This window comes from Cheilinus undulatus, linkage group 16 (genome assembly GCF_018320785.1).
Source record: "Cheilinus undulatus linkage group 16, ASM1832078v1, whole genome shotgun sequence".
Classification (NCBI taxonomy): Eukaryota; Metazoa; Chordata; class Actinopteri; order Labriformes; family Labridae; genus Cheilinus; species Cheilinus undulatus.
In genome coordinates, this window is record NC_054880.1 from 40,264,813 (window position 1) to 40,279,935 (window position 15,123).

The following is a 15,123-nucleotide window of genomic DNA, read 5'->3' on the forward strand; positions in this document are numbered from 1 at the left end:
CTCTTTTGAAATGCATCACTAAATCTTGGGGCCATATTTCATAGCTGAACAAAGGCCCAGATTAAATTAGAAATATCTACATCATCTGATGCATTTTTAAAGTTATGGTTATATGAACTTTGATTTTTTTAAATATGTTTTTTGTTTCTAATAGTGTGATTTTCTTCTTTTCTAGACATGCCACCCATGATGGAGGTGAAGGGGGAACCAGGCCCTCCAGGGAAACCTGGACCAAGAGGTCCCCCAGGGCCACCAGGACTTCCAGGAAAACCTGGTTTGGGAAAGCCAGGTCTCAATGGCCAGACAGGTCCCCCAGGACCCTCTGGCTTCCCTGGAATTGGTAAACCTGGATTACCAGGTCTCCCAGGAAAGATTGGGCCAAAGGGGATGCCTGGGCTTAACGGGGAGGTGGGTCCTCGAGGTGAACCAGGCCCCCGAGGTCCTTCAGGGCCGCCAGGCCTCCCTGGACCAGCTGGTCTCTCTCTGAATGGGAAACCAGGTCTTCCAGGCATCAGAGGGCCCCCTGGGACTCGAGGTGAACCAGGACTTAAGGGCATAAGTGGGCCGCCAGGTGAGCGTGGAATTAAGGGTGAGAATGGAAACGGGAAACCAGGGCCTACTGGCATAAGAGGTCCACCTGGGCTTAAAGGAAGTTCAGGCCCACCTGGTCCTCCAGGTTTAGGCAAACCAGGACTAAGAGGTTTACCTGGATTGCCTGGTCTTAAAGGGGATTCAGGACTTCCAGGAGATCGAGGAGAACCAGGAGAAGGTGGAGCTCCGGGTCTGCAAGGTTTGCCAGGGCCGGTTGGCATTGGGAAGCCAGGGGTAGATGGGCTACCAGGAGGAATAGGTCCACAAGGTCCTAAAGGTGAGGCAGGACCTAGGGGTATTCCTGGATTTCCTGGGACTCCAGGCTATGGAAAACCTGGCCTGAATGGACCAAAAGGAGATAAAGGCCATAGTGGATTGCCTGGTCTCCCTGGGGACAAAGGAGACCAAGGAATGGTTGGCCCAACTGGGGAGCCAGGGCTTGATGGACTTCCAGGAACACCAGGACTTCAAGGCCCAATGGGACTCCCAGGGAAACACGGAATGCCTGGACAGAAGGGCGAGCTGGGGCCTCAAGGTCCTCCAGGTCTGCCTGGTCTCAGAGGTGACCAAGGCCCAAGTGGACTCTCTGGAAAACCTGGCATACCTGGGGAAAAGGGCATCCCTGGTCTTCAAGGTGCCATTGGAAAACCTGGACCTAAGGGTGAGGCAGGACATATTGGCCCACCGGGGAATCCAGGGCTGATAGGTAGCCCAGGTCCTAAAGGAGAGTCAGGGTTTATCGGGACTCCAGGCCCCAGGGGACAGTCAGGCATCCCAGGTCTTCAAGGCCCAATGGGTCCCATGGGGCCACAGGGGGTTCCAGGACCAAAGGGTGAGCAAGGACTTACAGGGCCTCCAGGAATTGGTAAGTTGGGAGAGAAGGGAGCTATGGGTCCCCAAGGTCCTCCAGGAAAACCAGGCCCTTCTGGGATCAATGGTAACCCTGGCCCACCAGGGCCACCAGGGCCCCCTGGTCTTCCAGGAAATGGCCAAACAGTGGTAGCAGGACCAACAGATTCTCAGCTGGAAGGGGGTGAGGTACCAGGGGACCGTAAGGGGCCTGCATACAGTCAAGTTCCCCTCTCTGCCTCTGTGGCCCCCGCCTTCACAGCCATTCTCACCACACCTTTCCCTCCCTCTGCCATGCCAATCAAATTTGACAGGACCCTGTACAACGGGCAAAACGCCTACAGCTCTGCTACTGGCATATTCACTGCTCCTTTATCTGGTGTCTACTACTTTGCATACCACATGCACGTAAAGGGAACTAGCCTGTGGGTGGCGCTGTACAAGAACAATGTACCAGCCACTTACACCTATGACGAGTACAAGAAAGGCTACATGGACCAGGCGTCCGGTAGTGCCGTCCTAGAGCTGAAGGAGGGGGATCAGGTCTGGGTCCAGATGCCATCAGATCAGGCGAACGGCCTTTATTCGACCGAGTACATCCACTCTTCCTTCTCAGGATTCCTCCTCTGTCCCACATAACCCCGCCCCCCTTTTATTCAAACATGTTCCTGTATAGGCACCTCAGAGCAGCCCTTAACCTTAAATACCTGCAGCCATAATAGAAACACAAACCAACAGGATTATCTATGTTATCACCTTCATCAATATCCGTCTCACCCTCAACAACATCAGCAAAAGAAAAGACAAACTCTGTGAATGGAAAAGTTTGAAAAAGCAGGGGAAGGAATTTCATACTGTGTTCTTTGTTTTAATGTCCTTCAAATGTGTGTTTTGGGTTATATTTTATGTTGGTGTTTTTTTTTAGCTTATATTATGTTAATTATTATATTGTCATAATTTTATTGTCATTACTTGGTCCTCGTCATCATTGGCGTTGTTGTTTATTAGATTCGGACAAATAAGTGCCTTACTTTGTAATGTGCTGGTGACAAACCCTCCCATGTGACTGCACATCCTGCCCTAATGCTCTGACATCACGAGGACGCCATCGCCAGACCCTGGGGGGTGATGGGTTCCTGTGGCTGCAGTCACATCCTCCTCATGTTTTTACCCAGCCTGTTATGGCAAACCATATGCGTGCAACAGCTAAAATTTGGTGCTATCATCAGTTCTCTCATTTCTTGACCTTTTAGGTACTCTTAACAGTTACCACCACCTATTTAAATACAATTAAACCCCTTTCTTTAAAGTAAGAGATATATATTTGACACTTAGTTAGCAAAAGCATCAGTATTTTCCTATTTTTATTCTAAATTAGTGAGCAATTATTAAAAATAATGGATGTTTCTCTTTCCAATACTTTGATTAGTTGTCAGTACATCCAATGTAAAGAGAGAATGGGTAAGACCGCACGGTGTTAGAGTGATTAAAGTAAAATGACCCTTTTAAAGAGGATCAGAAAAGACCTTAAGGTCAGGGGTGTCCAAAATATGGCCCGGGGGCCAAATGCGGCCAGAAGTCCATTTTTGATTGGCCTGCAGCAAATTCTAGAAATAAAGTGAAATATGGCCCACATGAGATAAGGAAGCTTAAGCTCGGCTGTATTGTACTTTTTAGTTTCAGCACTAGGCAGTGCTACCATGTTGATTCTGTAAACAAACATTTTGACAAGAAGCGAACTTTATTAATAATGTCCTGGTTGATTATTGAAGCTAATAGCAGCACCAATAGCATTTCAGGGACGGAGCCGGTGGTAGCCAGAGCCAAACAGTGCCCCCTGAAAGTGACTGTCTATTTGCCTTGCCAGCCATTAACAAGCCATTTAGGTGTATTAAATCGTATTGGATTAGTCTTACTTACTTAAACATCCTCAAGGCAAGGAATATGAAAGTCCCCGCCATCCTTATATTTCTGTATGTGTGCCTTGGTGGAAAAAGTTTGGACAACTCTGCTTTAGGTGAACTTCAAAAAAGGGCTGATGCATTAATTCAAAGTTTACATGCCTTAGAATACACAGGACCCACCGAATGTACAGGAAGGCCACAGCTATAGCTTGATTGATGGCCTGTTTCACTCATTGATCCCTTACAGGCGGACCATTTCAGATGCCCTGACCCTGATGTCACTACTTTGAAATGTCTCTCACAATAGTGAGAAATCCATGGAAGCCCTACTCTGAACACATTACATAATCTGTGAACATGCTGTCAACTTGTTACTGCTTTGAAAGAAACAAAATGGGAGGCAACTGTGAAAAATGCTCACTTTTTCCTTCAATGCAAGCTTCTAAGGCTGGATAAATAATACAGAATATCAGACCTCTCAGCAATCAGAGGGGCATGACCCAATTTGAGGTTGTTTTGCAATAAGTTGTTTGTCCAAATAATCCTCAAGTGTGGTGTCAACGTGATTATTTAACCACACCTGACTGAGTTGGAACCTCCCCTATCTGGAATTGAGTCCAGGTTGGGCTGCCTCAGATGGGATGCCCACAGTTGTCAATAAGAGAGAGCAGGCAGGGTAGCATCACATGCTGGCATATGTTGGATGCTTGTACAGTTTAAAACATGGGTGTGAACACAACTATAGCACCTATAAAAAGTATTCACCCGCATGGATGTTTTACCCTTTTATTTATTTTATAAATAAATCATTGTCAATATGCTTTGGCCTTTTTTGACAAAGAAAAAACTGATTTCTACAAAGTAATACCAATAGAATACAAATATGTGCTGTAAAATAAGTGACTGCATTAATATTCACCCTTTCTTTACAAGCCGTCCAGGGATGCTGGCAAGAAGCATCCCCACAGCATGATGCTGCCACCACCATGCATCACAATGGGGATGGTGTGTTTATGAATGGCCAAAAAGCACCATTTTGGTCTCATCAGACCAAAGAGCTCTAGTTGAGGTTTGATTTGTAGTTTTCTTCAACAGTGTCTTTTCTCTTTGCCACTCTCCCATAAAGCTTAGACTGGTGAGGAACCTGGCCAACAGTTGTTCTCTGCAGAGTCTCTCCCAGCTCAGCTGCTGAAGCTTGTAACTCCTTCAGAGTAGTCATAGGTGTCTTGTTGACCTCTCTCACTAGTCTCCTTCTTGCACAGTCACTCAGTTTGTGAGGTCGGCTTGATCTAGGCAGATTTATGTGCCACATTCTTTTCATTTCTTGATGATGGATTTAACTGAAGTCTGGGCAATGTTCAGTGCATTGGAAATGTTTTTTGTCTCCATCGCCTGACTCACACTCCCCAATAACATTTTTACTGAGTTGCTCTGAGTGTTCTTTTATCTTCATGGTGTAATGTTGCCAAGAACACTGATTAACCAGTGAGTGGACCTTCCAGACACACTACTAGCACCAACTGGCTGGACCTCTGTTGAGTTTTTTTTTTTTTTTTTTTTTTTTTGTCAGAAAGCCAAATTATTTTGAAAATTGATTCATAAAATCAACAAAAACGGGTAAAACATCCAAGTGGGTGAATACTTTTTATGGGCACTGTATCCTGGATTATAACTGTCCTAAAATCTGTGTTCTTCCACATTTTTTATTCGGTCAAGCTGTGAAACCAATCTAATGTGTAGCCAGCCTAAGAGAAGTGTTGCTTGGTAAATGAGAGTAATTCTGAATCATTTAAGGGTCTAAATGGAACCGCTTTTTTTGTGTCCAAAATGATTGCTAAGCTTTACCCATGGCTAAAAGGACAATATGTCACAGCGATGTTAAAGTACACTGCTGGGGATGAGAATCAATCTGCATAAACTCCACCAATAAGTAAAGGGACTGATGGAGGCCCACAGGTTGTGAAATCCAGGTTGTGTAACATTTAACAAACTCCTGCCAGATTTCTGGGAGAGGTGGTGGGCCAGAGGTGAGAGCTGTATTTACTCATTTCTGCTGGATGAGGCATTAAAGATGCATTCTGTGTGTTTATACATGTGCTTGTATGTTTTAGTGAGCGTGCCCCTCTGGCAATGTGAGTAGATGTGTCACGTTGTCCCCCTGGCGTTCTGCTCGGCCAAGATAATACCAAACTTGCAGAGGTTGCAAAATGTTAGGAAAAGCTCACAGCCCTGTCAATGTTCCACGACAAATCTGACTTTCAGGATTTTTCATACTCTTGCAGTGCCTTTTTAAAGTAAGGGAAGAAAATGTAAAAGAGGTGAATGTAATGAAAAGATTAACCCTCAGGCATCACTTTAATTTACTACCCTCTAAAGCCATTAAGGACAAAAATGTCCACTTCCAAAAAACTCCAAAAAAACTTCACAGATTAATATATTTTTCTTCTTTTTGCATAAATCTCTTAAACAACCTCAGCAGTGCTCAAAGCTGCCAAACATTCAATCATTTTGAGGATTTTAACCCTTTAAATGCCAGTTTGATTACTTATGAAGGCTGATTTTAGTGATGAACAGTAAAAATGACAAATTTGACTATTTTTCTCAAAATTGAAACCATGATATCACAGAATGCATGATTATATCATGCAATGGCTATGACATAAAGCATTTTTATGGAAGTGGACATTTCTGTCCTTAATGGCTTTAAATGGTAGTAAATTTGTGTTCCCCTGACCTGTTAGAGCAATTAAAATTTGAACTCAAAAATGTTTCTAGAAAGAAACTTTGTTGCAAAAAATTAGACCATATGGACTAACACAGCCAAAATCATGAGCAGAGAAAGAGGAAAAATTTGCCCAAATGGACAAAATGTCCCTAGTGATGCCTGAGGGTTAAGAGAGACAAATTTAGATCATCTTACAAGAGTATCCATTGACTAGAGATGAAAAAACTAAACCTTTGGTCCAATCAGTGGCATATTGGCTAGCACTGATAACTCAACACATTCTGATGAAGTGTGGATATTTTATTCATGTTTGTAGTTCCAGAGGGATGAGCTGGCCCTTTTCTTAACAAATCAGTGCCTTCTGAGTCCTAACTGGGCCAAACTTTGCAACACAGAAGCCATCTCACTGAATTTTGGAGTGCCTTACACTTTGATGGAGGGTTGTCAGTGAATATGCCAAATATTGTGCTTCCAATCAGAATGAATGTAACTGTACCACCCACATGCTGTCATACAATCAGTTACCTTTTCAAAGCTGCTATGTAAAAGCAGCGCTAGCATAAGGCCTAATCAGTATTTTACACCCACGATATGCAAACCATGCACTTGCCCTTTCTGTCTAATAACAGGAACACAACAACTGCTCTGTATCACAATCCTTACGCGAGCCTCCATGACAGTCCGAAGCTCGTTTTGTACTGTATGTTGCCTTTTTTTTTTTTTTTTTTGCCATATAATTTTGAAGCGGTGATGTGAGTTCCTTGTTGCTATTACTCTCTGTCGTTACGTTTTCATAGACAATGTCACTTGCTTGCAGAGTTTGCCCCGTGTGCAAATCATTGAACAAGTGTCAGTAAGATCCATGTACCGTCTGAAACAGAAAACTGCTTTTACGTGTTTTATGTTTTTCTTTAAAAAACAACCAAAAAAAAAAAAAAAAGATTGTTAAAAAAAAGCCTTGCTTCGGTTATTAAGGGATATTTGTTTGTCTTAATGTCAGTAGATACAAACGGCCATTCCCATTTGCACATGAAATTAATGAAGATGTATTTATACATTTATGATAATTTAATAGGGATGCCAAACCGACCACCGAAGCCTAGAACGTATAAATGGTATTTAACAGCATTGATGAGTTAAGAGCATTTACAACATGTAGTTAGCATTCTAGTGTTGTTTGTGAAGGATTATTTGTGGACTTTTATTTTCTAATTTTGTAATGTTCAATGTATCAACGTATAGGATTTTTGTCATACAAGGCTATTGCGTGCACTCTATGCAATAGGAAATGGGTATAAAATGCACTCTTTTTGATTGAAAATGTTTGTCTGCTTATACAAAATCTACAGTACTTGATTGTATTGATACCACATCAATAAAAACCTTCTTGTATATCGGCGTCAGACTCTTTTTGTGTCCTGCACCGCTTCTGAATGGGACAAAAGGCACTACGTTAAACCCCTGGAACTCCATTAACCCTTAGAGGTCCACTGGTTGTTTAGCCATTTTGTTTTCTTTTAACTAAACTACACAGAAATTGTGAACCATGCTCATGTTTGGTGCCATTCTATTCTGCACTACCTCAACTTTATGATGAAAATGCTGAAATTATGAAAAAACAAAATTCAGTGCCAGTCCTGTACAGCAGGGTTCTCAACCTTTTTAGCCAGCAAAATAAAGGTGCAAGAGACCAGGGACCCCCACTGTACCTGAAGGTGGTTGAACACAGCCATGCACATTCAGGAATATATGGAGGTCGGCAAAATCATGGACCTTTGTAAAGTTAAGCTGTGATATCCATATTGTCAATTTAACCAGAATAATAACCGCTCTTATAAAACAAATATTTTTTATTCTTTTGTGCCATGGTAAATAGCATTCTTAAAAATATAAATCCCTTTTCTTTAAACCAGAATTAAAATGAGTTAAAAAATTGCAAAATTTGGCAGAAAAAGTTGGTTTCTTTAGCATAGCATTGTCCAAACTTTTACACTTCATGTGCCTTAGCAGTCGCTGACCCTGTTCTGTGTTTTTAAGTGTTTTTTTTTACATGGCCTTCCATTTCATGGCTTAGTTGCTGATGTCCCTAAACGCTTCCACTTTCTATTAAAATCACTCACAGTTGACTGTGGAAGATCCAACAGGGATCAAACTTCATCACCCATCATATTGCAAATATGGCGTCCATCACTAACCTTGCAAAGCAGATGGATACGCCCGTTTCCCTGTTTTTCACTGGCGAATCCATCTTGCAAAGCTCCCGTCTGAACTGTTTGTGCCCGGTTAGAAAGTGACAGGACCAATCAGCGCCGAGGGGCAGTACTTTTCAGGCGCAGCAGAGTCGTGATGTAAACAAGCAGCAGCTGGTGCAGTTATGGAGGAAGAGCTTAGCGTGGATGCTGCTAAAGCATAAGTTTGGCCAGAACTTGACAACAATTCTTCGTTAAAAGAAGAACAAAGAAAAGCAGTGAGTTTTTTTTTCTTTTCAAAAACGACAAAAACCAAGTACTTACATGTCTACAGTCGCCATGTTTCGCATTAATCCCTGTAGCTACGCACGGGCAGCTTGATAGCTGCTACGTCACGTGTTTTGTTGCTCTGATTGGCCCGTAAGGCAAGGCAAGTTTATTTGTATAGCACATTTCAGCAACAAGGCAATTCAAAGTGCTTCACACAGGTCATTAAAATACACTGACAAAGGGAAAAAGAAACACAATGAAAACATTTAAAACAAAGCATGTTAAAGGTGATTAAAAACAGCAAATAAGACCCACACAAGATAGACACATCCCTAGTGTCATTTTCTGAACTTTATATGTATAAAATCCAAAAAAGAAAAAAATACACATAGAAAGTTTTTTTAAAACAGCAAAAAAAAAAAACAAACAAACAAAAAACAAACAAACAAAACAATAAAAAAACAGATATTAAAGTAAAAGCTACAGTGCAGAGTTGGAGCAAAAATGGAAAATTAGAAAGGTAAAAAGTTTTTTAGTCAAAGGCAGCAGTGAACAGGTGAGTCTTCAACCTTGATTTAAAAGAACTCAAACTCTCAGCAGACCTGATGTTTTCTGGGAGTTTGTTCCAGATATAAGGAGCATAGTAACTGAATGCTGATTCTCCATGTTTGGTCCTGACTTTAGGGACACAGAGTAGACCTGCACCAGACCACCTGAGCAGTCTGGATGGTTCATACTGGACTAGAAGGTCTCTGATGTATTTTGGGCCTAAACCATTCAGTGCTTTATAAGCTAACAGGAGGATCTTAAAGTCTATTCTCCGAGAGACAGGGAGCCAGTGTAGAGACCTCAGAACAGGACTGATGTGGTCCACACTTTTGGTCTTAGTGAGGACTCGAGCAGCAGCGGTCTGGATCAGCTGCAGCTGTCTGACGGACTTTTTGGTTTGCCACGGTTTAGCACTGTAAACTCTAGTCTTACCTGTATTTCCTCAGCTGATGCCAGCCAGTCTCTCTTATTGTGACACCTCTGTAAAGAGAACCAGATCACTTGGCTCAGCTCTGTGGTTGTTTGGCTCCTAAACGGCTCTTCATTTGGTACCAGTTTGGCTTTTAAATGTGGATTAAATAACGACAAAAGATGGAGGAAATTAAACTGGCACCCAAAATGGAGCTAGCTACCAAGGCTCACATTAAAGAGCCTTTTCATCTCATTAGGCCTCTGCTCTCTTCATCTGTCTATGAAGCTAGGAGGTCTGTAGCACTGAGTAATTTGTGACACACCAGGTATATCGGCTAAATTGTGTGGAAAAATAATTTATTTTTAAGTGTAAGGATTGTACTCAATGTATGCATAAATTTTCTATTGATAACTGCAGTGTACAGGTCTATTTAGAGCTGTAAAGTACTAACTTTCTTCTTTTCCCATCCATTCCTAATGGCTGTCCCATTCTGACTTCCTACATTTAGGATCAAGTGATGGCAAACAACTCTACAGTCAAGCACAAGCTTCATGTTCTGCTGTGGGCCATATTTACTGTCTTTGTAGAATTTTCTCCTGGCTGATTGAAAACAGGCCATGGGCTGCGTGTTGCTCCCAGGTCATAGTCTTAGTGTAGTTTTCCACAAAAAAGGGGTAGTTGAACATTTTTTGTCATAGTTTTAGTTGACAAAATTACCACTGCTGTGAAGTTTCATTTGAAATTTGCAGCCAAGTGACTCAACACTAGAGGGAGATAGACAGTAGAAAGTGCTTCAAGTCCAACATGTGAGAGACTCATGTCTGATCTAAAAATGAGCTAAAGGCAAAAGTGAAGCTTTTTCTCAACAGTTATATCATTTGATAACAACAATTAAGTGGAATGAGCATCCACAACGGATAACACAAAAATAGTAACTTTAAAAGTATGTGAACAATATCAGACTTTGTCTTAGATTGCCCCAAGTTTACTGGAGCATGAGTGGAAGATCACCTGAGGAGGCCATCATGAACAGGGGACATGTGTGCCAAATTCTATTTTACTGTGTTTTTTTTCTTAATCTGCAGCAATATCTTGTTTTGGATTGGGTTCTGGAGTGCCCCCCTTTGATATTAAACGTCTTTATCCAAACAGTCTTTACGCAGATTTGTTTTTGTCAGTCAGTCGCTGACTAAAAGTTTGATTTTCACACGGTTGACCCGTCTAAATAGAGGCTTCACAAACTTTCCAGTGGCCTATAATATGCCAATCTTCGAGTGTCAATAAAACGATTAGACATCTGATTGGATGAGGCAATGAGATGAAATGTATGTAACAAAACAACCCATGAACGCATGGATAATATTGAGCAGTTATTTTCTGGAACTATCGTCACCATGGAGAGCTGTCATCGTTCACCCGGATTCTTCTTACGTCGCACTGACGCCAGAACCTGCATGCTGCATTCACGTGATCCCAATAAACCCGTTCAAGTGACGTGAAACTGAAGAGCACCGTTATAATTGGTTTTACAGTGGCATTGTGTTGGCTTATATGTTCTTTTTCGTATTAGATAGTGGATTAAATTACAATGATCAATCTTGTGCGACTACAAAGAAATAAAGAGAGGAACTCATGTTGAATTAAAGGCTGAAAGTGTATTTTATTCTATTTTTAGGCTTCCATTTATTGCCTTAAGTGTGTGTATAATAACATGAAAATAAGAAATACTCTCAAAATTATCTTTTACACTTTACACTTTATAATTTCTGCGTTATAACCCATCTCAGACAACAGAAAGCACAAGGTAACTATTTATTAAAGTTGTTAATATTTGTTTACAACCAGTGTGTGCTTTCTAGTCCCACTGCCTGTTTGCTTTTCAGTATTGGAAAAGCACACATACACCCCTGCGCCATGGAAAATGACAGATGTCCAAGTTGTTTCCATTGAGTGTACTTCTCACTGAATTGGCCCGCCTCGCATTCCGTATATCCGAGGGTCCCTGAACGTGTACACAATCCGAGGAGGCTCCTCCCCAACAACAGTTCCCGACCTCCGACGAGAATTCAAGCTGCCACATTGAAGAGGAACAAAAAGGCGACCTGGCAGCGGTTTCTACACTCCCTCCACTTTCTCCGGGTAGTCACGGGATTTCAATGTTCAGCCTGCTCTTTGTAAGTAACTTCTAACGCAAATAAATCAAACTGATCGTTTGGGAACTTGACTGTGATGGGATCGTATGCGATTGCAGTACCACACATCCGCAACAGCCTGATTAAAAGTTGGGATGCGTATTGTTAGATGATGAGTGCAACACAAGGGAGCTAAAGTTAACACGCCGGAGTAGATGATAGAGTGTAGCCACGTTAACAGTAGCTCAAAGAGTAAAGCTTGGACGGTTAAAATGCTGCAACAAATGTGGTTTAATATGCCGTTTCGCTGTATGTATTTAAACCTTAGGGTGTTGACAGTTTTTGTTGTCCACCCTGTATTTGGTTAAGTCTGATAAAGCAAGTCTTAAAGCGTCTCCGGACCGGTTACTAAACGTAGCTGTTGAAAGCAAACTGACGGGAGTCGAGTTAGCCTGCTAGCTAACTTAGCTACGTTAGCTGAGGCTCCTTCCTAGAATAACAAGAAAAAATTCTGACTATCTCTACGACCAACAGTAATAATATGTGGCCACTTGGGATTATTCTCACCCCACAATGCAGCAGATTTAGTTTTGTGCGACGCAGTGTAAGTGTTGACACTGTACGTCGTCTACAGTTTCATAAAATAAGAGCTAACGTTATCCATAGTTGTACGATAAGCTACTGGTGTATCTGAAGTGTAGCATTGCTCTCTGGTAGCTAGCAGGACGTTAACGGTGCTGACAACTGTTAACTTCATTTTACTTTAGATGTTTAACATGCAACCAGTGGTTGTGTTTTGATCACTTTTAAGTTATTTCCTGCTCAAATGTGGATTCACAGATGTATGTATCGGCGAAGTGTTGGCTAGCTACTGAGCTAGCTGCCTTCCGCCCTTTGTGACAAATCTTGACCCGGAGCATGGTTGACCTATTTATGTTAACTAAGCTAAGGGGTTATTAACCTAACGAAGCGGTTGACAGCTTGGTATTTTCCTTCCGTTGCCTGTTGTGGTGTTTTAGGTTAGAGTTTTTGTTGTAAAACTACTGTCATTATATTTAATTAGCCGCTTTGACTCGGTCACTTCGTCATGTAAAAATGTATCTTACAGCAGGGTTAGGTGGGCCTGTTATTTAGCCATGCCTGGTTTCCGAAAACAGAAAGCGCCCAACCATTTAGCCATGTTGGTTGAAGTGAAATGAGGAAATGCACTCGGGGAGGAAGTTGACTAGAGCAGCTGTGACACTAAAGGCCGCGGCACATTCCCATGCCTCTCAGTTTTCAATTTATGACCTTCCAATGGTTTCAGTCACCCCCCTGGTAATAAATTCTAGTGGGCAGCTAATACAAATGAATAGCTTAGGACACTCCTAACAACTCGAGTGGATGAGTCAATGTGTAACTGGTGTAACAGGTAAGCTAATTATACATTCCTGCTTATGAGTCACTGCAAGGTGACCTAATTGACTGACAGGGAGCATATATGATCAGACGACCAGTTAACAAAACAAACTACAGGTATGGATAGCAGAAGTAACAAAACCTATCTTTATAATCTTGACTGTTATATGCACATCACATAAATACACCACTTTGTGTAATGCTAGCTGCAATGGGACACATGAACTTGCTCCACTAGGGTTTCACAACGGTTACAGAATAACACTCAGTCTTTATTTGCTTTTTATTGTGTAAGTAGGTCGCTCCCACCAGTGACCTGCTTGATATCATCGCTAATTGACACACAGTCCGAACTAGAAATAGAATGGCTCCTCTCAGTCCACTAGGAGCACAGCCTGCAGCTAAAGACAGACCTGTGCAGTGGGATGTCCTCATTCATGAGATGCCACACTGCAAGCCAGTGTCCCAAAATCTGTGGGTCTAGTCTACATAGGAGGGGTTATTTTCGCTCAGTTTTACACTAAAATCCCACAAAAATCTTATCTTTAGTTGTGCTGCACCTGTGCTAATAATCCATGATGCATACATGTAATTTAGTCCCTGGAATTGGGAAGCTTAACATAACAGTGTTACTCAACCAAAAGTCCTTTGCAAAGACCACAATTTAAATGGTGAAAGTGGGGCACATGGGTTAAAGTGGGAATAAAAATAAGTAAAAGGTGGCAAAAATGGTCTAAAAGTGGCAAAAAGGGATGTGGAAGGGCAAACTAGGCATACAATGGACAAAACTGGGTTAAAAGTGCCAAAAGTCATAAGAAAAATGAGTTATAGGTGGTCAAAAAGCAGCAAAAAATGAGTGTTAAGTGACTAAAATGTGGAAAAGTGGCATTTAATGGCAAAAGGCTACTTTAATAGGAAAAAAGTTGCAAAAAAGGGGGAAAAAAGCAGGAAGTGGCTAAAACTGATGAAAAAGGACAAAAGTGGGCACGAGTGGTTTTAAAGCAGTGGGAAAAATGGGCTAAAAGCTGCAGAAATTGATTGGGGGGGTGTAAAAAGGGGCTAAAAAAATTGCAAATAAGGGCAATGGAAATATTTAGAGGGACAATCAAGTGTGACCATTAAAATCTATTGTTTAACTGTAGGAAACAAACTGATCAGTGTGACTTGGAATGGATAATTTCTGAGGTCAAAGTTTTCATTTTTAAGGTTTTTGGGAATAATATTTCAAATAATGACATCCAAGAGCCACAAATCATCACAAAAGAGCCACAAATCATCACAAAAGAGCCACACGTGGCTCAAAAGCCACGCGTTGAGTATCACTGGCTTATAATGATGTCTTCATCTCAGTGTTTCCAAACTTGACATTAAGCTATTTCTTTTTTCTGAGGCAAGCTTATCCCCCTTCATAGAGATCCCTCCAACTCTATTGTCTCATTTTCCACTGCCATGTTCTGCTTGCACAGTTTGTTGTGTTTTCAGGTTTAGCCGTAGCCTAATTGACATTTTACACCAACACAAAGGCAGTTGCTCTGTCTACAGGCATCATTAAATACAGCAGTGTCACTAGAAGGCAAGAAGGGAAGTTCTCAGCCTTGGTTACCGTAACTGTGAAAGGTGAACCCAGTGTACAGTAACATGACTCCCGACGTACAAGGAAGGTTAGAGGGGGAGAGGAACACCTATGTTGTAGTCTGCTGGCTTTCAGCCAGTCTCACTAGAGGATACCTTGGCTGTCCGTGTTTGGTTGGAAAGGTTCTGTTGTCAAAGTGAGTGGCTTAACAGATTTGACCAATTTAAAATCTAGTTATACCCCCTGGGGTCTGGCTGTGATGAGAAAGAAACACAGGCTTTTGGTTTTACTGTGTTAGCCTGCTAAGATCCCTGGCTCCACATCTATTTTCTTATGTTGTAATCAGCCCAAAGTGGAAAGCTAGGATTAAATGCCCACACTTTTTCCCTTTTTAAGCCGTTCATTGAAAAGCTGAGTATGATTCTGCATTAGTAGCCATGGGCACCCTTTGTGTTTTTTGTGTGTCAGTTAATGAATCATGCTCCAGTCGACATGGCGTTCGTTTACAGTTGTTGCCACAGTGCCGGGATA

At 41.9% G+C, this 15,123-nt stretch overlaps 2 protein-coding genes across 2 annotated transcripts in view; both read left to right on the forward strand.

Moving 5' to 3' along the window:
- Positions 1 to 4,388, forward strand: part of col8a2 (collagen, type VIII, alpha 2) — a 98,608-nt gene extending 94,220 nt beyond the window's left edge. Inside the window, exon 3 of the mRNA XM_041809731.1 lies at positions 176 to 4,388. Coding sequence (XP_041665665.1) covers positions 176 to 2,079 — 1,904 coding nt within the window. The 3' untranslated portion in view covers positions 2,080 to 4,388. The remainder of the gene's footprint in view (positions 1 to 175) is intronic.
- A 7,131-nt stretch (positions 4,389 to 11,519) lies between these two features.
- Positions 11,520 to 15,123, forward strand: part of ptp4a2b (protein tyrosine phosphatase 4A2b) — a 37,792-nt gene continuing 34,188 nt past the window's right edge. Inside the window, exon 1 of the mRNA XM_041809253.1 lies at positions 11,520 to 11,663. The gene's annotated coding sequence lies outside the window, so the exon portion shown is untranslated. The remainder of the gene's footprint in view (positions 11,664 to 15,123) is intronic.